General features: G+C 39.1%; 2 protein-coding genes and 1 long non-coding RNA gene across 6 annotated transcripts; 1 reads left to right on the top strand and 2 right to left on the bottom strand.

The window, feature by feature from the left end:
* Positions 1-1,302: 1,302 nt before the first annotated feature.
* On the bottom strand, positions 1,303-7,311 carry tdh (L-threonine dehydrogenase). 2 transcript variants are annotated; one of them, XM_028605798.1, is made up of 9 exons: positions 7,158-7,311; positions 5,226-5,420; positions 4,837-4,879; positions 4,665-4,735; positions 3,877-4,026; positions 3,603-3,775; positions 3,304-3,394; positions 2,675-2,944; positions 1,303-2,297 (listed from the first exon to the last, which is right to left on the bottom strand). In XM_028605798.1, exons 2-9 carry the CDS (start codon positions 5,410-5,412, stop codon positions 2,158-2,160), a joined length of 1,125 nt encoding a protein of 374 aa, XP_028461599.1. In that variant the 5' UTR covers positions 5,413-5,420; positions 7,158-7,311; the 3' UTR covers positions 1,303-2,157. The 2 variants fall into 2 exon arrangements, with proteins under 2 accessions (XP_028461599.1, XP_028461600.1); XM_028605799.1 differs by lacking the exon at positions 7,158-7,311 and adding an exon at positions 6,227-6,323.
* Positions 7,312-9,499: 2,188 nt separating this feature from the next.
* On the bottom strand, positions 9,500-25,782 carry mtmr9 (myotubularin related protein 9). Of its 3 annotated transcripts, none has more exons than XM_028606032.1 (11): positions 25,715-25,782; positions 25,152-25,345; positions 23,184-23,292; positions 22,901-23,026; positions 22,619-22,792; positions 22,255-22,472; positions 21,890-22,051; positions 21,539-21,680; positions 20,433-20,653; positions 19,221-19,372; positions 9,500-12,265 (listed from the first exon to the last, which is right to left on the bottom strand). In XM_028606032.1, exons 2-11 carry the CDS (start codon positions 25,331-25,333, stop codon positions 12,102-12,104), a joined length of 1,650 nt encoding a protein of 549 aa, XP_028461833.1. In that variant the 5' UTR covers positions 25,334-25,345; positions 25,715-25,782; the 3' UTR covers positions 9,500-12,101. The 3 variants fall into 3 exon arrangements, with proteins under 3 accessions (XP_028461833.1, XP_028461834.1, XP_028461835.1); XM_028606033.1 differs by lacking the exon at positions 25,715-25,782 and adding an exon at positions 25,492-25,648; XM_028606034.1 differs by lacking the exon at positions 9,500-12,265 and adding an exon at positions 16,681-16,911.
* LOC114573721 (uncharacterized) lies at positions 18,049-20,813 on the top strand. Its single transcript, XR_003694930.1, has 3 exons — positions 18,049-18,105; positions 19,213-19,355; positions 20,392-20,813. It is a non-coding gene; the product is annotated as an uncharacterized LOC114573721 (long non-coding RNA).
* Positions 25,783-26,051: the final 269 nt, after the last annotated feature.

Below are 26,051 nucleotides of genomic sequence, written 5' to 3'. Positions count from 1 at the left end.
TCTCTGCAGCACAACTGCATAACAAAACCAACCAAGGTCACCCGGAACAGCTCCAATTACTGACACAGAGAAATTGAAGAAAGGCTATCAAGCGTGTAGTGAAGGACATTGCTGTCCTCAGGGTTACAGTTTATGATCCCATTCAGTGAAGAAAATAAAACCGCTTCGCTTTAGTGCATTTATTGATGTGCTTAGAAGGACACTTTTCTCATCTGGGTTAGTTTAACTAGAGTATGGTTGAATATCAGTATGCCTGCAATATTAACCCTACTGCCCTCTACTAAATTGTTTTGGGGAAATACATTTGGATATTTGTATCAGTTAGACACACACTGGAGAAAATATAAACCAAAAGCAGACAGTTCAGTGAAACTTCATGCTACATTTTCAGTCTGTCTTACCGCTCATGTGCGCCTCACTTTGTTGTAAATATGAAATATGCATAGGGTAAGATTTGTTTTACCCAGTGTTGTATGGTGTACCCTATAAATATTGTTAATCATATTCACGGTTCATCCACATCCAGTATTAAAACATGAACTTTAATTTTTACACTCCATGCTAAAACAGTCCACAATATATCATTAAAATCGCCAACGTAATTTAATCTGTACTCAACAACACAGTCACAATTATGGCTGCAGCTACACAGTGATTCTGAGTATTGATGTTTCACAAAATAGCAATTTCAGTTTGAGGCCAACTGTAAAATTGCACAAGACAAAGCTTTAACCTAAATGGCAGTACGTGTATATTTACAGCCGCACAGTTTAAGAGAAAGACAAGGAAAGCGTGTTCACTTTGCGAAACATGGTATTTTCGCATTAGATGCGGTATCACATATTAGAGGGATCCTGCATGGCACTACATGTAAGCTTTACTCTACAGAATGCCCATCAAGTTACTAAATGCATGCTCTGCATATTATCTGCTGTGGGTTACACACTGCCAGTAATGCTGTAAGCGATATCTAGCTAATGCTCGAAAGCTTGCGTAACTCACAACCCGGAAAGACTGCTTGGCTTCGCTATACTATGCTTTAAAACAAATGGAAGTTCATTCTTTCAAAATGTTACAAATGTAACTCTTTAAGTGAAGACAGACAGACCCCTGTTAACAGGAGTGAAGTGTCTACAGTGAGGACATTTTGTACTCAAATATTTGCCACGATGCGTTCTCCACCACTCAAAGGGTAACAACTAAGGTGACTTGCTATGAGGTATATTAATGAAAGAGAGTCTGCATGATTAAATTCTCTTCATGTTGTGAGGGTGTGAAAAGGACAACAGAAACTGGCAGAGGTATGTGGAAAATATTTTATTGTCAAAGCTTATTATGTGATTGAAGAACAGACAGACTTTCACATAGAAACCACTTTCAGCATTTCTTATACAAAATGTTGAAATACAGAAACCACCAAATGTGGCCAAACATAAATGTGGCATACAGCTTCACATTTCCCTTTTGTGTTAAAATAATCCCACTAGAGTTGATGAAAAAATAAAATAACATAAAAGTGGAGAGGAACGCTTAGAAACAAAAGTGTTAAGAAATGCTTTCACTTGATGAAGCTCCCACATGTTTTAACACCAACAGACAGAATAAATAATGTTAACGTGGAATAAACAGAAGAACAATTTTTAAGAATTATCGCTCCGCACTGCTCGAAATACAGATGCGCCGTATCAGACAACCTTTTGAAATGTAGCAGAAAACAAAACCCTGAACAATTTGGATCTCCAAAGGAAAACTGGTCACAAATACACAATGCAACATTCTTACTTTGTTAAAATCATTTTAGCAACAGTGCACAATTGATCAACATGCAAGTCATCTTGTATTACATCCAAACAAGTTTTCACAGGCCACTTGTTATCCCCGATACTGCTGACAGCCTTCCATTGACTGCTCTTTGCCCAAATCTCCAAGCAGAAGGATGAGCAAAAAGAGCAAAGCAGGGGTAGATAGACAGGAGCAGGGAGGATTTTCTAGCCTGCACTGACCTTTACATTCTGGAGAAATGGTAGCCTTATGCCAGGCAAGGACAGCCCTTCTTATTTTACAGAGTAGTGAGAGAACGACTATGTACAGGCCATGTTACTCTATTCTCTTTGGTCAGTCTTTACATTATGTACAAAGAACACACGCTGTCCGCCATCAGTTAGCTCGAGCCATGAGCGTCTCGGCGCCGAAGAAGTTAAGCATCGTCTGGACGAGCTCTGGAAGATCATAATCGTGCTTCCAGCCCCAGTCCTTCCGTGCATTGGAGTCGTCGAAGTTCATTGGCCAACTGTCAGCTGGTAAGAAACACAAAAGCGAGACACAGAATTTAACTTAAAAAGTTAACTAACTTCAGATCTGTGTTTGCCAATAGCCTTAAAGCAAGACTATGCAACTTTTGAAATAAGAAACAACTCAATCTTCCTCTTGCAAATGAACACAAGAATTTATGAGAAATAAAATGCACCCTTGCTCAGCTTAATACACCCTCATAAGCTCACTTGCTTATGGTTAACTTCGTTCTCTATATTCTAGCATGTCAGATAACAAACGATGATGTCTTTAAAGCGGCTGACTCAAGAGAATCTTAGGAAATCAAGGTAAAAATGTTTAATTGTCTAGTATTTAGCAGTTGTGGCCACATCGGTCAGTATGCATCAAAAAGGGGACTTACCAATGGCCTGCCGTACGTGGTCAACGTCATACGTGACCTCCAGCTCGGGCATCTGCTTCTGGAGCTCCTGGGCCAGTTCCTCGGGGGTGAAGCTCATGGCGTTGATGTTGTAGGTCCTCATGCTCAGCGTGTCAACTGGCGCCTCCATCACCTCCAGCGTGGCACGCAGGCAGTCGTCAATGTACATCATGGGCAGCCGTGTGTCGGGTCTCAAGTTGCACTCAAACTTGCCACTTTTGATTGCATCGTGGAAAATCTGGACAGCATAGTCTGGTCAGAGGCAGAAATAAAAACATTATGGTTCAACAAATTCTGAAATAAGCCCTTCTGATTAACTATAAAATAAAAAAAGGAACAAGTGCAACACTGCAGAAGTATTTAAATTTCAAAATGTTCAACAAAACTGCTGTTATGACAGTGATTTTGGGTGTGTTAGCTTTTTAGACAAGTGAAAACATGGCAATATTGCATTGAGTTATCTGCTGGCCTAAAAATACAACAGGCCACGACAACTCGCAGTAATTCAGTTACATAACAAACTTGTTACATGACAGGAGCGGTACAGGAATAGATGTCCATTAAAATTGAAACCTTGTGCTGGTATATGATCTGAATTTTATCTCTCTCACCTGTTGTGCCACCCCCGGGCATGGAGTCAGCCGAAATGATTCCAGGGTAGCGGAGGCAGCGGAAGTCCAGGCCATAACGATGGTGGTAGTACTGCCAAAGATAGGATATCCATTATTGATAACACATTGAAAAATGTCAATGGGTTTTTATAGCCTATACCAATATGCTACTTTACATATTACAACTTAAATATAAGAAGAGAAGAATAATGTAATGTTAAACTGCCAATATATCCAGTGTATGGTTTATGTGGGGTCTGGTTTTGGAATGACAAAAAGAAAGAAATCTGAACTCTAACCTCTCCCATCAGCTCAGCATGGACTTTTGAAACACCATAGATGGTGCGAGGTCTCTGCACACAGAGATCTGGCGTAGGGTTGCGGGGAGAAGTGGGACCAAAGGCACCGATGGTGCTCGGGACAAACAGACGCAATCCGTGCTCTGCGGCGATGTCTAAGATGTTGTGAAGCCCTAAGAAACAAAGATCCATACTATTAGGACACCACACTTCACCCAAATTTGAGGGGACGTCGATCTTTAGACCCAATAAGATAAAGTTAGCAAGTGCTCACCGTTGATGTTTACAGAGCGCGCCAGGGCCACGTTAGCCTCTCCAACAGCACTGAGGAGGGCGCTGTAGTGAACCAGCCAAGTGATGCGGTTGTTCACCACAATTTCCCGTAGGTTCTTGTAGTCCAGGATGTCTGAGTAGATGAAGGGGCCTGATGGTGAAAGAGAGGATTCAAGATTTTATAAATCAACTGCTCAATTCATCTGTGTCTCAGGTTCAATACAGGCTTGTAATAAACTGATTATCTGTCCTTCCCCTTTCTTCAAACAGCAGTTAACTAGCTCTTAATTTGTTGTATGTATGTATGTTTCTTTCCTGTTACATGTATTCCAGTTTAATTTTGTTTGCAACGCAAAGCTGTTACATTCATTATGTCTTTGGACAGCTCATTACTGGACATTGGCAGAACATGCGTCACCGTGCGTCACATATTGATTCGGCGTAATTTATTACCAACATTGTCAGGAAAATGTGTCTTCCTCTTGCGCTTCAATGAAATATAATCAATAACAACTATATAGGCTTTATTTGATAACACTGTTGTTCTATTTGGCAATACAGCTGTGGTACATTTGTAACACATTAACAACCTTCATTGCCAAATGTCTGAATTTTTAAAGGTCCTATGACATGGTGCTTTTTGGATGCTTTTATATAGGCCTTAGTGGTCCCCTAAAACTGTATCTGAAGTCTCTTTCCCGAAATTTCAGAATCTGAAAAGTCAGAATCTGAATAATTCCAGACTGCTGAACTCAGTTCTTATACAGTACAGTATATTAGTCCACTCACCGCTGTGGAAAACGTTGCTTGGAGGTTTCCTGATGTCAGACAGAATGACATTGTTCTTTCCAAACCTCTTTCTGTGAAGAAAGAAGTCAATGTTATACAACTTGAATAATACCAGTTCTCACATTGTTGCACTGTATCAAAACAGTTGACAAACTGTAATTCGAAATCTTACCTCAACAATTTGGCGAGCCCCACCCCGAGCTGCCCAAGGCCACCTGCATTAGACAGAGAGAGAGACAGAAGCACTAGGTGTCATCAGAGGACTCTGCACACTTCAGCAAATCAGCAGCAGTTAATAATCATCAGTACCCGTTTCCATGGAGACTGAAGTAACTAAGAAGGAGAGTGCGCCATAAGAAAAAAAAAGTTCATAGCACTTAACGCCTACACTTTTTAACTGTCATCCCATTCTGCTTTCATTGCCAAACGTGTTAAAAATCCTACTGGCTTTGAATCTTTACCAGCTCACAACTTTTCTAAAAAAATGTTTTTTGTCAAAAAGGACTGTGCTCTACTTTGTTTAACAGGGTTGTTAAATACCAAAAATCAGATGCTGCGTACCTGTGATAAGCACCTTGGGGTGGTCTGTTTCTGAGAAGGACACTGAGTGGAAGCTGGCATCAGAAGTCACCTGCCGGGGGGAGAAGCTGATGTTGCGTACAGCCACCGTTAGGGGCTGGCAGCTGCACCCAGGGGTGCTGAGCAGGGCCTGCTTGGCCACCTTACTGAGGGTTCTGATGACAGGCATGCTGGTACCTGCGGAGGAAAAAAAGTATGATCACATGTTAAGGTAAAATCTGTCAAATTCCACAGGCATGAGTGAAATTCAATGTGTCATGAGTTTTTTTTTCTTTTTTTTCTTTAAAGAGCAGGGAAATTTGCCTTTTTTTTTATCTATAGAAAGCCACTTTAGATATATATTTTTAATATGTTTGACTGCCATCATCTGGTGGCCTCTTTCACTACATTTTTTGGCCAAGGCATTAAGTTCTGTGTCAAGAGATTCTGGCTCCTCTCCAGACCCCAGGCGCCGAGAGACAGACAGTCTGAGGACTAGACGACAAAACTGGCACTGAGGGAGACGATTTAATTTACTCTTATAAATGTACCTGCGGCCAAATGGTGGTACTCGCAAGAGTTACACATCTACAGAAAAATAACACTGAAAAACGGTCTGAGACGCAAGAAAATGTGCCAGCACAGAAGACACGTAGGCTTCAGCTAAATGCAAATGATAACGGCAGGCTGTTTCCAAAGAGGCGCAACGGCGCACTCGAGCGCTTAGCAACCCCACTCACAGCCTGTTAGCTTTTACATTTAATTTTTTTGGGACATTACTCTAGATATATATTCCATCATGCATTTCATTATGTAGAAACGCACACGACTACACAAAAGATGGAAAACTGAGTCAGCACAATGAAAGCAGCTCTCAAAACGGCATGTGCATCATTTAAAGAAGTTAACAGCGCAGCAGGATTAATCTAATGAAAAGCAGCCTTTGTTGATTCGTCGCCTCGACTTTAGCGTAACGCATCATTTCAGAAGTGTAGCCTACTTACCGAGACAGCTGCGAGCTTTCAAAAAAAAGGAAGGAAGAGCGCAACTTGAGAGTATTTATACGACCCTGCCTTCAGTGAGAGCCAATGAGGGAAAGAGGGCGTACAGAAGCAGACGAAAACAACTAGTGCCAAGAACAGGTCGACCGCTAATGGGGCAGCATTTAAATATCTTTGGAACTTGAGGGATCTTTTTAATTCTCATTTGAAGAGTATTCTTATTTAAAGGGCGATCATAGAGTAAGCATTATTAACAGCTGAAGTTTTGGACTATTTTTCGCGGTGAAAAAAAAAAACGTGCGCTCTTGTTCCATCTTGCATGTGGCACTGACCCTTTGCCCCACTCACAGCATGGGTTATCCACTGTTGTGCCAACATGGTTACGTGCCTGTAAGGCAGTTGTGTAACAGGGGGCTCAGAGCTGTCCCCCTCTCTGGCACCTGCTGCGGCGCGTTGTGGTGGATCTTATAATTTAATTCCTTGAGGAAAGGGTTGCTGATCTACATTTAGTGTGGCTGCTTTTCCACGTGGACTCTGGTGGTGGTGAGCAGTCTACTGTACTACTTTAGATATAACATATCTTTATAAATGGGGATCAGTGAGACGCAGTCAGCCATCCAGACAAATGAAACCAGGCCAGTGCGCCGGAGTGAAGCCGTCTCTTGGCCCACGGCCTTTAGCTCAATACGTCACTGTTTCAATAGCCTGACAATATAATTAAGAAGGGGTCTTTGCTTTGACCAGAAAAGCACATTGTATTTATATAAAAGAAGCACAATAATAGAGACAATGCGTTGACGCAGTAGACAAATTAAATACAGGATTGTAGGCTACATATTAATAACCCCGATTCAAATTATTTAAACACATTTCAGTTTCTAAATCTGAGCGGACAAGGCTAATATATACAGTTCAATGGAAGCAGTTTACTTACCAGTTAATCTTCAGGACTATAAACTGCACAAACTCCTGTCTGACTGGCTTTCTGAGAATAAAATAAGATGCAGCGTCCTCCTTTGAGCTTCAGCGCTCTGACGCGATGCCCGTGTTAACTCCGGCCCGTGTTGCATCAGCTTCGTCTTCAAGCTATATATCAGCGACCATCTGGTTTCAGGGGATGCCGGCTTTCTCTCTGATTGGTGGAGCCCCGAAGGTGCGGTCCCCCTCACAGACCCCGCCCTCAGCATGGCTGCAAATCCTTTTTGTGCATCCATTCACTGGCGGTCATGTCTGAGGCCACGAGTGCTGTTTTACGCAATGTCTCCAAACACTACACATGTGGAGACATGTGAGCGCAGTGATTTGCACTTAGTGTAGGTTAATCAGTGATATATACCCTGATATAAAACTGGTGGAGAGGGAGAGGATTAAGTTAGGCTATATTCTATGATATATGATTGATTAGTTCATTATTCAGCCGCCCCTTTACTTTTTCGATTATTAGCCTATGTCAGGAAAAAGTGACGTCACAATTTCCCAGAGCCCAAATATACCTATTTAAATAGCTTGTTTAATCAGATCAGCCGTCTAAAACCCAAACAGTTTCCTATACTAGAAAACCAGCAAATGTTCACATTTGTCATGCTGAATGCAAAGAATGTATTGCATTTTAGATCCATTTTTTATTTTATTTTTATTTTTTTTTAGATTTAGAACAGATATAACATATATATTTAGAACATATAAATACAACTGAACTAGAACAAAAACCCTGTCCCACCCTCCACGGTCTCAAGGAAAATAAAAACAAACAAATAAACAAAAACAGAAATCACACCTTGCCTAGTCACTCTCCTGTAGTTCTTGTGATGCTGAGGTCATTAGGTCTGATATTTGTGCTGCTGCGTTTTTCCATAGGTCTATAGACGATGATTTGGCCTTGTTAATTCTTGCTGTAGAGAGCTCAAGCATAACTATTTCTAGAAAATATGCCAACCACTGTTTTACACAATGAAGGGGGGGGGGAGCCAGCACTGAGCTATCATTTTCTTGGTCGCGGTTGAGCCAGCTAGCCAAACTTTCTTTTGTCTCCCAAGCAAGTGCATTTAGAGTCGTCAAAAGTAACCAAACAATCGGGTCAGCAGGAATTCGACATCCTATCACATCAGATATTATTGATGTTGTTTTATTTTAATATAGTTTGTTCAGGTTGACAGAATGTGCAAAAAGTCGATTATTAAAACGACTGTAGATTTATTTTCTGTCGATTTACAAATCAATTGACTAATAATTTCAGATAGATATGATGTGTACACACAGTCTGTTTGACTTTGTGTTTGCAGTAGAAAGAGGAGGGCCAAAGAGGTTGACAATGTCTCCTAGGGGAGCGAGCGATGGGTGGGATTTAGATCTGTGCTGGCATGCGAGTGGTTGACAGGTGCACACCCCCACGCCTGTCATCACCAGGAAGACAAACAAGCTAATGTGTAAACGGACACACTTTTGCTAAAAACAAAACTCTTCATTCCCAGGGAACAGGAGAAGGAAATGATACCTGATGTCTGTGAGATGACACAGTTTGTTTGTTTTTAGTGTTAGTATGGTGTAAGGCCAAACCCCGGCTAAGAACATCTGGGCAGCAAAGACAAAAAAAACAAAACACATGGGTTCCACTTGACACCTTTGTCCTAAGAGGTTGCCAAGGCTTTCAACCATGAAATTAGAGTGGAGACAGACCCAAGGCCACATTGATATGGAAAGAAGAGTGACGGCTGGACAGTAGCACTGTAAACACTGGCTGCCATCACATGCCTCCACGAAGCAGCTGATCCTTGCCTATTTATTCCCCCCGTCGCCTCATCAGATGATCATTTTGTCACAGCGATGGCAACATATTTAGTGAGGTGGTTGGATTGCTGTTTAACAATTCTTGGACAAGGGGATGGTATGAGAAATCAAATTTGAAGTTATAGACATATCAGCACCTTATATAGAGTTGTTATGATGAAGGTTTTAGCATATCTAGCTCATTAGCTGTGAAATGCTCCACAATGTTTCACCAGCTAATCACTAACTGTCTGCTGCCGCTTGGTGCTGGGCAGGTAGCGTGATTTTTTTAGAGCTTTATCATAAGAACAGCTGCATGCTGCGAATAGAAACTGGGTTAAAACAAGTAAGTTAGGGGTTTTGACACTATAACATTAGCAAAGTAAATCTAATAATGTGTTTATAGTTGATGAAATGTTAAGACTGAAAAAAAAAAAAAATCAAACTGGGACTTACACAAATCTTCTTGTAAGAACAAAACCTCATTAAATAATTACAAAATCAAACATCTTCTGTGCTATACATTTTAATGGCTTGAAAACTTAAAAAAACATTTAATATTTTGAACAATAATAATAATTTTACAAACATCTGATCAGCAGGGATAAAAGTACAATGATTATTTTGAATTCAGAACACAGAGTTTTGTTGACTTTGACAAAGCAACTTTCATTTTATGGATAACATTATTCATAATGCCAGTATAGGACATTTGCACAATTGTAAATCACACCATTACCTTGATTGAATGGATTGTTCCATTCATGCAAACACAAAGCAACGCTTGGTAAGGTGTTTCTTGCAAAGGAAAACGTGTATATAGTGCAGCTATAAACAACTTTCCCTTAATAAAGCAGTTTAATGTAGTGGCTGGAATCAGTTGAGTTTAGTGTGATTATTACATCATTCTTGAAGTAAAATAGATTCAATGTATGAAGACGACATGGACACAAGCAGAGAAAATGCCATTTCCTACTGGCAAAACAAACAAAACTGGCCATGGATGACCACCACAGATTTAATTTAACCCCACAACTACCATTTCTTTTTGTATTTAAAGTGCAGCATTAAGCTTTCTTTACAATATTATGCTAATGGAAGCTACCTTTGCCCATGAATAGCATTGAAAGATGAGCTTCAATGTCACTATGCCAACTGAATTTAGGTCATGTTGTATTAAACACATTTAGCTGCTTCCTTAACAACATGAAGTGCAATTAAAGGTTTGTAATGGTTTTTGTGACCTTCCTGGTAATGGACTTACTACATGAGTCCTGCATTGGTGAGAAAATGATCTAAAGTGAATGTCCTCATGACAAAAACATCTGTGTCACCTGCACAGCATTAAGTCTAATAGCTTTACGTTTGTTGATAAATCGGCATGTTTTCCCATTTAATATCAAGACATTTATCGTCTAATATGAAGACAGCTGGTGAGTACTGACAACATTATGCTTATTACAAGAATTATAATTATATGTTTCTGATATTGTATATTCCTTTCAGTGCATTAGTTTTGGACCTTAAACTGCAACAGCAGATATGCTTTTTGTTTCATAATGTACTTGAACAACAGTTATTATACAAGTTTAATAACCAAAATTTATATTGGTCTTTAAATTAACATTCTATTTTCAAACCTCCATCAACTCTGTAAAGTCTAATAATTACATGGCCAACATTACTGTAGCAACAAGACCCTATTTTTTTCTGCATCATACACTGAAACATATTGGATTACTTTAATATTATTCATAATGAGTATGAAAAATAAATACTGACCAAACATAATGAGGCAAGCTAACATTTTGTAAAGTTTTGTTAAATAAGTCTTTCTTAATACCTCCTCACTGGAATGTCAAGTAATAAACATACAAGATATTTTGGTCAGATCCCCATTAGACAAGCCTCCCCTCTCATTGTACAGTACAGTAGGTGCTGACCCTACCTACGCTTATTATATCATCTCAATGTGCAGCAAAGTCACATGCTGCCTTATAGTAGCCTATATGTTGCCATAGTTACTCTGCAGTGCTTCAGTGGTATATATACATTCAGCAGGATGATTGGTGAAAACGGGTACCCTATAGTAAATGAACATCCAATATTCCCTCGCGAACAAGATCAATGCCCAAAAATACATGAAAATGGACTCTCTCACTGCATGGTTAGATATCTGCGTATGTAAATGAGAGTCAGCGAGTTTGAGACGCGGGGGTTTGATGAGGCTTTGCAGCTGTGAAATCAGTTGAAGAGCCAAAGTGTAATTTGAGGAACTGAACAGTTTTCTTTCTGCACACACGTGCACACTAATACTATAACAAGGATGCAATTAACAATTACTTGAATGATCATTTAATGTGACGACTATTTTTAATTGTTCAGTTTATGAAATTAAAAAAATTGTGAAAAAACGTCCATCCTAATGTCCAATAGCTCAAGGGGACATTTTAAAATTGGTCGTTTTGTCTGGCCAACAGTCCCAGAACACAAAGATATTAAATCTACAGTGATTTATCATAAAGAAAAGTAGCACATTTTCACATGAGAGAGAGGAACCAGCAAATGTATGGCATATTTGCTTGAAAAATTAGCTAAATAATTGATTAATTGAATTATGTACATCACTGTCAATTATATTTTGGACGATCTATACTGGAGAACTATGAGATGTTGCGTTGAGTAAGTGTTGGGTTTTAGCAGCACTCTGAGAAATAAGTAGCAGTTTTTTTCTTTTTTTCCTGTATCTTTCCCTCTCACTCCTGCTTAGTTTCAATGACAACATGGCATTGCTATCACTGTTTTAGTCCATTCGGTCATGTAAACTGTGTGAAAGACAACTGCGTGAATGGAACATCGAAGAGAGGCTGACTTTAAAGTTGTTCTGCGCTTAGGGCCATTCTATTTAAATTTTTATCTTCAAAAATGGGTCATTCCAAAATCCCAAATTATAATTGTTAGAATCATATATTCTCAAACATCTGAAAGGAATTTAAACCTAACCGAAGCCTAAAACTGAGTTGACATTAATTTGTTTTTGTATTTAGTTATGTATTTTTTCACATTTTCTACCTCTTTCTTCCATCTTGCTTCCTTTCACGTCTCTCTCTCTCTATGGCGTCTGCAGCAGAGGATCTTCAGTTTCCAGCTGGGCCAGCTGCCTGCGCAGGCTGTTTACTTTGTTCTGAAGCTCCTTGTTGTAAGCAATTATATGTACCATTTCCTCATAGGCCTCGTCCAAACACTTGGAGGAGCGGTTCCAACGAAGGAACACTCCTGTAATAGAAGATGGGGTAGAACACTGTGAGTAATCTATATGGAACAAAACATATTACAAGGAAGCGGTTTTTCCTTTTATGCTCTAACAACAGTCTACAGCCTACTAGTGGCTCTATGAAACTGAGGCACAGCAAGGTTTTGAGCTAAATGCTAAAATGATCACAGCCACAAAACTAACATGCTGATGTTTACCATGTATAACATTTACCATGTTCACTATTATGGTTTAGCATGTTGGCAGTGAGTAATAAACACAGAGACGTTCTTGAGGCTCAGTAGACTCAAAGCAGAGCACTGATTCGTAAGCTGACTGCAAAACCTTCCTCTCCTATACTTCCTCTGTGATGGAGGTGGGGGACTTTGGTACTGTAGATGAACTTGTGGAGCTGATACACTGGAAACAGAAGTGTGACCACAGAGATAAGCTGTGTGACTGGAATGTACAACACAGGAAGGAGGGGACTTGCCGGTCATAATGACTTTTTTCGGTCGGATTACACAGTAAATACTGAGTAATAGACAATCGCAGTTTAAAAATCCCATGACTAGAGCATGGAGCACTGCTCAACATGGGCAACACTGCTCTGCATTTTTAGTAAAAACTCATCAAACTTTATTCCAAATCTAAACAAATGACACAAAAACTTATGTTGAAGCACAGCAAGTGTGCCCTCAGAAATAGTATGTAATTGGTGTTCTATAAAGTGAAGAAAGGGAATTTCGGCGAAAAAGACACAGGCCCAAAGGCCGAGATATCTGAATTCAATTACTCTCGCATATTCATTGATAGGACGTATGGTTACCAAAACCAAAAAAAGAATCTTCTGTTGCCACATACACACACGCAGGGTTGGGTTCTTGCAACCTTTAAACAATTCACTTTTATGACATATAAAGCCTAAACTTTTTTGATAACTTAAGCTTAACCTTCTGTGTATCAAGCGGTCACCCAGAGTACTTTTAAGAGTACTTTTTTTTCAATTGTATTTTAATGTGAGACAATACAAGAAACCATAAGTGATACAAGACAGACAGTCACATAAAGGAAATAAATAAGAGTAAGGTAAAATAAAACTAGCAGTTGCAGTGCAAAATTAAATATTTCATATGGTTATTCAATCACTTTTCAAACTCATATTTCTACCCCTATACATATTACTCTAGACCATTCTTCTTTTAGGTATAATTCTAATGGGGACCATTCCCTTACAAAAACATCAAGCGTATTTCTTAGTACATGTGATAGTCCCTCCAATGGCAAGATGGACATATATTTTTCATACCACATTGTAATATTAGGAGGATCTTCGTCTAACCATTTATGTAGTATTGTGAGGCGTGCAGCATACAAAGCAACTCTAAGAATGTACCTGTACCTACGATCACAATTAGCATCCAGTCCCAATACAAAATGGTAAGGATTTAGTGGAATATCAAACCTAAAAATGTTCTTAATCTTGTTTTGGACAGATAGCCAGAAACTTGAGATTTTTGGACATGACCACATTAGTGCCACAGCTATTTTTACATTTCCCACATAAAGATTAGCACATAGGGTCATATTTACATCGAATAGCAGGGGTAACATGCAGTCTGTGGATAATCTTATATTGAGTCTCATAGGATTTATTAGAACATGTAATTTTCTTTGCATTCAACAAGATCCTTTTCCACATCCCCTCATCCAGTTGGGATCCAACATCTTCACCCCAGGAAGTTTTACTATTAATCGCAGGTGTGTTGACAAATATTTGAGAGTAAATATAACTTAAAACTTTCTTCTTTAAGGAAGAAGCCTTTAATAGTATATTTTCAAGCGGATTCTTACTCAAGCCCCTCCTATATATTGGTATAGAATGGATATACAGTACAGGCCAAAAGTTTGGACACACCTTCTCATTCAATGTGTTTCCTTTATTTTCATGACTATTTACATTGTAGATTCTCACTGAAGGCATCAAAACTATGAATGAACACATATGGAATTATGTACTTAACAAAAAGGTGTGAAATAACTGAAAACATGTCTTATATTCTAGTTTCTTCAAAGTAGCCACCCTTTGCTCTAATTACTGCTTTTCACACTCTTGTGAGTGAGAATCTAAGATGTAAATAGTCATGAAAATAAAGAAAACGCATTGAATGAGAAGGTGTGTCCAAACTTTTGGCCTGTACTGTAGCTCCTAAGCTGTAAATAACAGAAACATTGTGTTTGAGGGAGCTCAAATTCAGTTCTGAGTTGAGAGAAAGATTTTAGAATCCCATCAGAGAAGAGATCTTGTATTTGAAAGATACCAGCATCGGTCAATGTTTTAAAACCCACATCTAAACAAGACAATTTAAAATCAGAATTGCAAACAATAGGCACCAGAACAGAGTTGATTTTTAATCCCAAAGTGTCTACGTACTTGATTCCATGTTTTAAGGGTATTTCTAACAATAACATTATCTTTCATTCCCTGTAGTGAGATTGCATTATTTATGAAGGGCATATCTGACAAAACCAGTTCACATCCAATATTTTCCAAATCCAGAAATGTGGAATTAGCATCATTATTTAACCATTCAGTAATATATCTTATTTGTGAGGCCCAGTGATAATACATTATATTGCTAACCCCCCTTTGTCCCTTGGTAGCTGCAGTTTCTCCAATTTAAATCTTGGGAGCTTGCCCTTTTCCATATAAATTTACTTATCAAACTATGTAGTGATTTAAAAAACTTAACTGGAACATAATTGGGTAGCATCTGCAATGGATATAATAGCCTGGGTAAGACATTCATCTTAATGATGGCAACTCTGCCAAGTAATGACATTAACAAAGGGCTCCATCTTTAAAGATTTTTGAGAATTTCCTTCACCTCTGGGTCTAAATTCATTTTTACCATATCATCGAAATTACAACAGATATTATTATTATAATAATATTATAATTATTCCCAAGTATCTAAACCCATTAGGAGACAACCGAAAAGGAATGTAACCCAACAGGTCAGAAATAGTAATCCTCCTTCCTACAAAAGATACGAAGCACATCAGTACCTGCTAGTGTCAACATGACGAGCTACAGACAGTGTCAAAAATTAAGGGGGGCAGAGGGCAACACTGCCCAAAGAAATCTTAGAATGCCCCGAAAAAGCATCATCCAAGGTAGGGCTGGGCGATATATCGATATTATATCGATATCGTGATATGAGACTAGATATCGTCTTATATTTTGGATATCGTAATATCGTGATATGACCATAAGTGTCTTTTCTTGGTTTTAAAGGCTGCATTACAGTGAAATTGTCATTTTCTGAATTTATCAGACTGTTGTAACTGTTCTATTATTTGCCTTTACCCACTTAGTCATTATATCCAAATTACTGATGATTATTTATCAAAAATCTAAGTGTGAAGATATTTTGTATAGATATATATAATCTGTTTATTATTTATTCATTTGATTTTGCAACTGTTAACTGAAATAGCCGGTTTCTATGAAACTACTTGTGACATGTCATATTTGGCTTTGACTTAACTGCTCTCACTTTTGGATATATATCGTATATCGATATTCAGCCAAAATATATCGGGATATGACTTTTGGTCCATATCGCCCAGCCCTAATCCAAGGGCAAAAACTGCCCTCAAGATTTAAAAAACAAATGATATTTACCAATGTAGGCCAATATCATAATCCTACATTAAGCCATCATTGTATTTTCATTCATTTAATTTCCATTTCCTTCTCCAACATACATGGACACAAATAGCATTATTATATATAAATGCACTGATAATAGCAATAGTATATGCTTTTTATAGCTGCAATCATTTTACATAAAAACAGCATATTATGTAAATACCCCAATTTTTTAGAAAGTAAAAATTGTCCCCCAAATATTTTTTACATTTTCTACAATAGCTACAGATTTGCACATCCATGGGGTCTTTTTAAGTTGGCCCAGGAGTGCGCCTGATTCTCTATAAAAGGGATGAGTAAGCAAAATGTCTGTTGCATTTCACGTGCTTCAGTAGTTCTCATATAGAACGAGGGAGTGGCTCTGAGGCCTTAGTCAGGAAAGGGGCCCCTCAAACAGGTTCGCCTGAACCTACTGACCCCTCATCTGTCTATAGACCCCTCCCCGTACTTTCTTCATGAATGGCGTTCGCTTTGAGCAGATTCGAGATTCAGCAATTTTAAGCATGGACCTACCTGGGACATTTTTGGAGTTTACGATACTGAACCCATAATTATTGAAATCAACTTAATCCTTGTTATTTAAAACAATTTAAAAGAAAAACAAATACATTTTTATCCCCATCATTAAGTTTGTGCTGGGGAAAAAAAAACTACCATATTCCAAACCAAGCTCCTTAAAATATTGTCACTTAGAAAGAAAAGGTACTTACTCATTCTGAATTATTTAACATGTTTGTTGCATGTAACAAAATCATTTTGTATCCCTAAATTAATGAAAATGCATTTTCAGCAATGGATACTTAAGGTGGCATCTAATTTATTCCATTTAATCCTTGATTCACAATGACCATAAATCACAAGAAAACAATCTCAAGTCTTTAGAGAGTGGCTCTGTTTGGGAAAGACAGCAGCTTGATCCAGTTACACGGAGGTTAAGTTTCAAGCTCAAGGGCACTGAGAGAGAAAAGAGCAGAATGGATTCACTGCACCCACACACATTTTCTTAAGCAACACTGTATCACTGCTCATTTGGTGCTTTGAAACGTAACAAAGTTAACAAGGTGGCAGAAGTGTTTAAAAAATAATTCAGACATCAAAGTAGTAGTTTAAATAAAAAAAAGCTTCTTAATCTGTTCAAATGAATAAGGGATCAAGTAGTTTTATGCAGTATCTGTAACATTCTGAAATCAGTTAACAAGTCATTCTAATTGATATTTTTTGGTGCAATAAAAGCCTTAAATTCATAAATGAACTATTTGAGATTGTTGCTACAGACAAGTAGAAAAGTGAGTGGATTAGTGTGCATGTGACTGCTAATTGATAACTCCGTAGTAGTAAACCGCCACTAGAGGTGGAAGAAGTATTAAGACCTTTTACTTAAGTAAAGTACTAACACCACACTGTGAAAATACTCTGTTACAAGTCAAAGTCCTGCAGTATAAATGTGACTTAAGTAAAAGTATGTTAGTATCATCAGGAAAATGTACTTAAAGTATAAAAAGTAAACTCAATGCAGAAAAAGTCTAACATTTTAGAAACTGGAAACAATCAAGACAGTTCTGTCATCGACTGTTTAATTGTCTTATCATTTCAGCTGTACTTGTGGGCCTATATATTGTTGGGTAGTTTAAGTTTTAATAAAACATCTATTTTATACTACATGTAACTACATGTGTTTTGTGAGCAAAATTCTTAATTTGTAAAATAACTAAAGCTGTCAGATTAATGTAGTGGAGTAAAAATTACAATATTTCTCTCTGAAATGTAGTGGAGTAGAAGTAGAAAGTGGCATGAAAAGAAAATACTTAAGTACAGTACCCTTAAATATGTACTTAAGTACTTGAGTGAATGTACTTAGTTACATTCCACCACTGACCGCCACTGTCCGGTGTCACTGCGCTCAAATGTCAGTGAGTGTACCTTCTGCGCCACCTATAATAAGACAAACATGCAAGCCGCACACATCATCCAGATGCCTGCGAAGCAATCTGAGAGATGTCGGAAATGTGTTGTGCTGAAAGCTAAATGAGGGAGAAAAAGTCATATGAGCTTAACGGCCACATGCAGAGTTTGACCTCTTCGTGTAACATGGTTCATAAGGCGGGTTATCTGAGGTGGACCTTCACTGCTGAGAGGTCATGTTGAAAGGTTTGGTTGCACAGTATTTCAGACTAACTACCACATTTTTATTTTTTAAAAGTTGTTTTCATATGCACATTATTTTATTATAGCTTTGTACTTTACAATATTACTTGAATTGTAGATAAAGTATGTTATTTACTGAATGTTTATTTTCACAAAGGGAGGTGTTTCCAGTAGTTATGTCATATCGTGTCAAAAGGTCCTGTAATTGGACAAGAGGAATATCATGGCTTGTCGTGTTGATAATTGCATCTCATGTGGCTGTGACAGATTCCCCTTTAAAATATAATGTATGCATGCCTGCAATAATGTATTGACTAGTGGCTCACACGGTCACTCAGTTTATCAGCGGTGCAAAAAGTGAAATCAACGGCGCCCCCTTCTGGTGGGATTACAGAATGTCTGTGAGTAAAAATGTTACAAGGGAGGAAACTGAACAATTTATGGCAGCTGCAGGCTACAACAGTAGCACCTGTTTTAGGCTTTAGTCATGGGTTTCAGCTGTTATCTTAGTCAAACTTGGTTATCGACCAAGGTTTTTGGTCTTCAGCCAGAGCATTTAACAACAGCATAAGTCAAACCAACATTGTCATGAATGCTAATGCTGTGATTGCAGTATCAATGCACACAGAAACTGGCTTTCCGTGTCAAACAAGAATACAAGAAGCGTAGCCTACTCCTAGTCTTGGCACACATTTACCATTTAACCCAACAACACCTTTTTTTTGTCATGCAAAGGTGACAAAAGCTTAAGCCGTGTGACCTGCTGCCAGTTTCTACCTAAAACCTTTGTGGGTGTTTTCACTTCTAGGTTTGCTCATCTATCAAATATGTGTGACATTATGGGATTATTGTGATCAGTATTCAACATTTTCATTACAAAGACAAGTTAAGTCTGTTCTTCAATGTACTGCTAACAGTTTACTTTCCTTATCCAGTATGACACAAACCCAATGTGGTTGCTTTGTAAAATTATATTCAGTGTAGAGAGACACACTGTTTATTGCGGGGTGTTACAAATGTAATGGACTGACATTAGCTTCTCTCCAATAGACAGAACCTTTCAGGTCACCTACTGTATATAATCTCAGTCACTGCATGTCTTTGTGTTAGTTTCTTACCTTCCCACAGCAGCAGACTCTGAGGGGCAACGGAGGGCCAGATCACAAGACTGTTAGCCTCGTAGAGCGGGTTGGTCAGACGTTCCAGTTCTTGGGGCCGATTCACCCATGACCAAAGGGACACAGTCTTCTCAGGTAGAGACAGTTTGGCTCTATCAAAAGGGTACAAGTGTGTAAGGTTATCCAATAAAAACAGTGGTTGCCTAACATTGTTTGTCAAAGTGGACTTGTAATTTGTAAAATGACACACTTGCTGAATAAACAAGGAAAATCTTCTTGGTGAAAATATTTTTTCTCTCAATACATTTGGAACTCTTGACAACAAAGTCATTACCATACTAATACCAGGCAATGGCATACTATAAAAACGTTTATGAACACTCACTACGTTTACATGCAGCCAATAACCCGTTCAAAACCGAAATATTAGCAATAAGCCGGTCGCGCACGGCCATGTAAACACCGGCAAAAACCCGAATATGCTCATATTCCGGTTTTTAAAAACCTGAATATGCTACCTGGTTTACCGCTTTTCTAACCCGAAATTTTGGTCATGTAAACGGGTATCGGCATATCCCCATCAAAAGGAACATTGATTTGTGTTCTGCGCATGTTCTATTCGCAAGGAATCTTGGTCTTTTGAGTAGAGGAACTTCTTGTATGCGCCAGAAAACATAGTTATAATAATAATTATATACTATAATAATAATAATAATAATCTTCTAACAAGAAGTAGAGGTAAACATGGCGAGACGCAGCACAGCACCACACTTTTGGAGCGAGGAGGAAAGCAATTTCTTTATTAGTGTGGTGAAAACCATGAATATAATGTCTTTTGTTGACGGCAGAAAGTACCGAGATAGTGAGATTTATAAGAAGGTGACCGAAAAGTTATTGCGTCTTAAGGTTGTCCGTACGTCCAGACGCTAACCGTGCGTCGCTGTTTACATCAGGATATTGCCAATTGATTACAAATTCCACGTATACAGGAGTAACTCTCTCTGCTCACGCATGTGAGGGTTATTCCGAATGTTTCAGAAACCCGAATAGTGACCTTAACCCGACCATAACCTGGAAATTGACAGCTTGTAAATGTAGTCACTGTATTGTAGGGATATTGTATTTGATTGTATTATATTATATAACTGTACATGATACGTGTGTATTACAGACCAACGCAAAACAAAATCAACAATCAGACTTCAGACTCACCTCTCAGCTGTACTGTTGCCCAAAAATGTACCAAACTGAGAAGCATAGGCGTGTTCAAAGACCAGCACCAGGAAGCCCTCGCTGAATTCAAAGGAGCATGGAAACTGGCGAAGGATCTGCCACACACAGTCCAAGAAGAGCAGGAAGGAAGGAGCCTCTTGACGAGGCTTGCTGTTGGAGTAAGCTGACTGGGCGCAGCGCTGCTGGAACGGGTGACCTGCCTGGGACAGATGGTCAAAGATGTGAGAGGTGTCATGAGGAGAAATGTAAAGACCATGTCCATCATTATATTGAAATGCTTACTGGAACTGATAACTGTACCTGCATGGAAACATTATTAACATCAGCTAATATGAGGTTATAAATGTTTTTGTAACCTAATTTGTGTCCACATTGTTCCTTGCATGACCAACATATAAATACTTAACTGTATGTTAAACACAAAGTGTCTTTTATTTCAAACTTTTAAAATGAGACATTATATAGATAAATATTCTCGGCAATTCATTTTATCAAAAGGGTGAAAAAGATAAGGGGTGTCTTAATTTGGATACTTCCGTGAGTACACCGACATGTAGTACACTGTGTACACTATGCATTCACTTGTGTAATGCGTACATTTCTACAAGGTAGTGTCTCAAATCGCGCACAGCTGTTATGCACTGACCGGAAATGACTCTTCTTCTTTTGTTTAATTGGAAAATTGAAGTCGGGGTGAGCATTACCGCCACCTATTGTCATCCGCCAAAACATATACCGGTTTTCTCACTAACTGGCAGCAGTATAGCGGTACTTATCGTAAAAAAACACATATTACATTTGTATAGTTTGTGTTCGTGCCACATTCACAAGTTTGAAAATACGTTGGTGGACCTGTCTGCTTCCGCTCCATAGCAAAGATGGCGACCGCTGAGTGCGAGTAGCATCCAGCTATACACTCACCATTTGGACTGCTTTGAATGCAGCATCCAGGTACTCGTAGTGCAGTGCATGTGGCCACACTTCGTCAGTGTGAACGCACTATGTACTCAAACTAGCAAGCGTAAGTTTGCAAGTGCAAGTGGGACACAGCATAAGACTGTGCTTCAAAGGTTAGAGAAGCTTACCTGGAGCCACTCTCGCTCCACCAGGCCCTGGAAGCCTCTGATGGTCCTGCAGGCCGGATCAAGGATGATCTGAGCCAACGAGGTCACCTGCAGGGTGGAGTCTGTCCCTTCTGTACCGTGAACAAGCACCGACGCTCCCTCCCTGAGACAAACACACATGATTACAATTTGTCAGTGTGTCACCAGCTACTCTACTGTACACAGACAAGTAACATAGATCCACTGTGAACACTGTCATTTAATTAAAGCAGTATGTACTGAGCAGATGAATTGTGAACGTATTGCTTTTATTGCTTATTATGTACTGATCCAGGATTAGTATAACAAGCAAATCAAACATTGCTCCCTGACCTGTCGATACACTGGGCAGCCAGGCAGGCAGTGGTGAGGATCTCCTTGACATGAGTCTGCCAGTTGGAAGCCTCTAGCTTGCTTAACCAGCGGTCCATACTGTGCGACTGGTCGTTACACGCCTCTACCAGCTTTATCAGGCTCTCCTGGAGGATGTTTGCCCTGGAAATGACAGATTTGTTACAACACAAACAAAAAAATTATTCGGATTTATTCATATATATTGAGTATGCATTTCATTCATACAAATACAAGTTGAAAAACAAAGCTTCTGACAATAGTATCGGTATTACATTCTATCAAAAGATAGCACAAAGATTAGTTATTGCATTATGGATCCACCGAAGCCCTTACTGACCACTCACCTTTCGATTGCCTTGTGGATCCTCCTCCACTGGGGGTAGTTAGCTTCAGACTCAAATCCTCCTCCTCGAGCTTTGGCCTGCTGGGCAACATTGATAGTGCGTGTGTCGATGATGTAGCCACGTTTGCCTGGTCGCAGGGTGGCATTGATCAGCTTCTCGTCTTCCTTACACCGGCGCCCATTGGTGCCTGTCAGTGGCTGCCCTGCTCGCATCATCACCTGAAAGTGGAAGGGGTTGTTGGATTTTCTAAAAATAAACATTCCATTTAAATAAAACTAAACCACTGCCTACAAACAGACAGTAAATCTATACAAAGAATATTCTGCAGCATATATCATATAAACTCCATTCCCCAGGTAATCACCATGCCATTCTTCTTGTGGTAGTAGCTAAGTACTGGAAAACGACCACCGTGACGGAAGGTAGCGGCTTTCCTCAGCGTGTCATCATCAACATATTTGGGCACTGCCACTAGAGGTGGGTATGATGGACACACACTGAAGTCCTTGTTGACTTCACTCAGTCTCCACTCATCTGTCTGATAAAAGGGATGGTGACATGTTAAAAGAGGGGTGTTAGGCATGTACAACAGAGGGCTGGGAGAATATTAAGTGGCATCGTTATTTGTCAGTAATCAAGTCCATACCATGGACTCCAAATCTTTAAAGGCATCCTCTGGAAGAAATGAATTCCAGCCATCTTCTATGACTTCAAACATGGGCCGGTAAAAGAAAGGGTACATCAGGGAGAGCGAATCAAGCGTGGACAGAGCCTAGAGAGGAATAAAGTATATGTATTAGTAAATCATATGTAGATTTCATTTGACATAAAAAATAGGACAACCTTTCTGATGGTAAAAGGGAACATTTTGCCGTTAAAATCAGTTAAGTGTAGGCTATTTGACTTCTTTTTTTCCTTTTCTTTTTTACCTCAATAGAGCTGGCAATGTTGAGACACTCCTCCATGCCAGGGATGTCGAGCTGGATCACCCTCAGGTCTTTGCATTTGACTATGATGCTTCCCAGAGATCCCACAAATCTGAGAAGGAAGTGGAAGAATTTTTTTTTCAGGATTATTTTTTTAGGCTTTTCAGCCTTTATTTTTTGATAGGACAGCTAGGTGAGAAAGGGGAGAGAGAGAGGGGGAAGACATGCAGGAAATTGTCACAGGTCGGATTTGAACCCTACACCTCTGCGTAGAGGCATAAACCTCCAAGTATATGTGTGCCTGCTCTATCCACAGATCCAACCCAGCCACAGGAAGTGGAAGATTTTATTCAAAATGTAAGCACAGTAGACAGAATGACTAGCATAGGAAAGACACAACGGCTCAATGCCCCTGTGTGAAATACTCTGGGGCTAACTGTGTGGAACTTGAATGTTCTCCTTGTGTTGGGTTTCCTCCGAGCACTCTGAATGTACCCATATTAAAATACATACAGTACATGTTAGCTATTAGGAATACTCCTGCCTGCATTTGACCAAATTACAGAGTTTAACCCCAGTAGCTGCTACTTAGTTATGATGGGAAAATGCTAAGAAAAAATATCCACAATAAGTCTGGGCTAACTGTTTTAGAGCTTACACACTCATAGTGCTAAATTGAGACTAGTAATTATAAATACATTGTATTTGTAATGCACTTTATATTTAAACAAATCTCAAAGAGCTACATAAGAAATAACGGATAAGTGCTAGGGAGAAAAAAAGTATTAAAACTAAAAGAAACAACAAAAGGACAAGGAAATGGGTAATGGGTAAGTAATCAGCCAAAAGCTCTGCTGAAAAGTATTACTCCAGGTCACATTCAAGTTACAGGTTAAAACCCAACATGTTCCAAAAACACTGAGCAGCTGAATAACAAAATGCTTGGGCCTGTGTGTCTGTCTCCCAAGGTCCCTGGAATTAGATAACGCCAACACACACAGGAAAGACACAGTTGAGAGATTGCACACACTAGGCTCTACTGCAGTATGGTCAGGCTGACATTGTTTTAAGTCCATGCTGAAGTGTTTGGAAACATGGTTTAGGTAAGCAAATGTGTTTACGCCACCAGTAATAACTTTGTTTGAATTGAATGTTGGAGAAAGCGCGTATTCGGTAAACAGCTCAACTGAACACCTCCAGCATGAGTTAAATACTCAGTGGTAAGCCAGAAATCCTCAGAGTTGGGATGGCACGACATGACACAACATTGTCGTTAAACTGTAAACTGCTTAATCCTAAATCTCCTTGATTGTGATTTATTAAATGCTTTTGTGCAAGTCATCAAAGTCCTGTACATGTACAGAGTCAAGGTGCTCCTGAGTTTTACCTAACACTTACTTTGTGCCGAGGGCATTCATGTGCAAATATTGGTTTGTTTGCTTGTGATTTTTTTTTTACAGCCAAGGTTTAATCCTCAATGCTGTTTACAGCTCACCACCCTTCTCAACCACACAAAATAAATGCTCAACCTGTGGAAAACACTGTGTGACTTTCTGTCGCAGTAGTTTCAGATCCTCACTCAACTGTAAAAGTCAGGCGAAAGCATACTAAAGAAAATAATAGCAGTGAAATGCTCAAATCCGTTGCATGCAATCACAGACGTGCAATGAAAAGACATTGTGTAACCACAATCAAACACAACTCTACCGTAACTGTGTGTTTCCTCCCTTGATATTCTAAATGATTTCACCTCAAAATTATTTCACCAAACACACATCCTGCTGATCTGCCTCTATGTTCATAATAAGTTTCATAAAAAGGGCACCCAATGCAAAAATACACTGCACAACACACCCTTTTCATGTGTCATTGTATTTTTAACATAACTAAAGAAACTGCAAAGTGACAGTGACACTGACTTGAAAAACGACAAAGGAAAAGAGGTGTAAAATCCCCCATAACAGTAATCACCTTTTCTCTATAGAGTCAATGTTTGAGTGAAGCAGCCACAGTTCCTCTGTGTTATCCTGTCTGGAGGAGAGAATCAGGTGATGACCAGTCAAACACAGGGTCCCTTCCACAGTGGGCATGAAAGGCCGATGTAGGACAACTCCGTCCACCCTGGGTGTCTTTATCAACTCTGCAAACTCCATGACCTGACCTGACTTGAAGAAAAAGACAACAAATAGCCCAGATGCAGGAGAAAGAATATGGACAACGCTGCTGGTTAGCTAAAGCGCTACTGCTAAGACAGAGTAACTGAAGCCCTGCAATGCTGCTTTTAAATAAAGATATCGTGCAAGTCGATTACCTTGAAACCAATAAATGCTGCAACAATATGTCAGCTAGCTAAAGTTAGCTTGACTCAGGAAATGAAGTGGCTAACGTTAGCTAGCAAGATAACTGTGACAAGCCGTATAAACTGTCCGTCATTTTAACATCTACGTCAATATATTAACATAATACATACTGTAAAAGTACAGAACAAAAATTTACGTTTTTCATTGACATAAAATTATTTATCGTACAATTACCTGATTATATTTCCGTTTTATTTGTTGTTGGGCGAGACTGGTACGTTCACATAAACAAGCCGACTGGAAACAACTGACTTGTGAAATTCGGCTCAGGACTTTTTGCATAGAAAATTACCATTTTCTTCTTTGAAAATGAAAAATAATTTATTCTGTACTTTCTAATGATATTGAACATTAACTTTACAGTTAAATGTGACTTTATAACGCCAACTTGGGACACAAAATATGGGATTACATATAAATGTAGGCCTATAATAAAGGTTCATGTCATTCATCCTGGTGGTAGGCATACGTAAAGTCAAAATGAAACTACCCACTGGACTTACTTAAAGAG

Source organism: Perca flavescens, chromosome 18 (genome assembly GCF_004354835.1).
Source record: "Perca flavescens isolate YP-PL-M2 chromosome 18, PFLA_1.0, whole genome shotgun sequence".
Taxonomy (NCBI): Eukaryota; Metazoa; Chordata; class Actinopteri; order Perciformes; family Percidae; genus Perca; species Perca flavescens.
This window is presented reverse-complemented; position numbering and strand designations above follow the sequence as displayed.

Coding starts and splice junctions, on each gene's coding strand:
- tdh (XM_028605798.1), bottom strand. CDS start 5,412: ATGCCTGTCATCAGAACCCTCAGTAAGGTGGCCAAGCAGGCCCTGCTC. Junction 4,880..5,225: donor CCCCAAGGTGCTTATCACAG/GTACGCAGCATC, acceptor TGTCTAATGCAG/GTGGCCTTGGGCAGCTCGGG. Junction 4,736..4,836: donor GGGCTCGCCAAATTGTTGAG/GTAAGATTTCGA, acceptor CTTTCTTCACAG/AAAGAGGTTTGGAAAGAACA.
- mtmr9 (XM_028606032.1), bottom strand. CDS start 25,333: ATGGAGTTTGCAGAGTTGATAAAGACACCCAGGGTGGACGGAGTTGTC. Junction 23,027..23,183: donor ACATTGCCAGCTCTATTGAG/GTAAAAAAGAAA, acceptor ATTCCTCTCTAG/GCTCTGTCCACGCTTGATTC. Junction 22,473..22,618: donor ACCACAAGAAGAATGGCATG/GTGATTACCTGG, acceptor TTCCACTTTCAG/GTGATGATGCGAGCAGGGCA.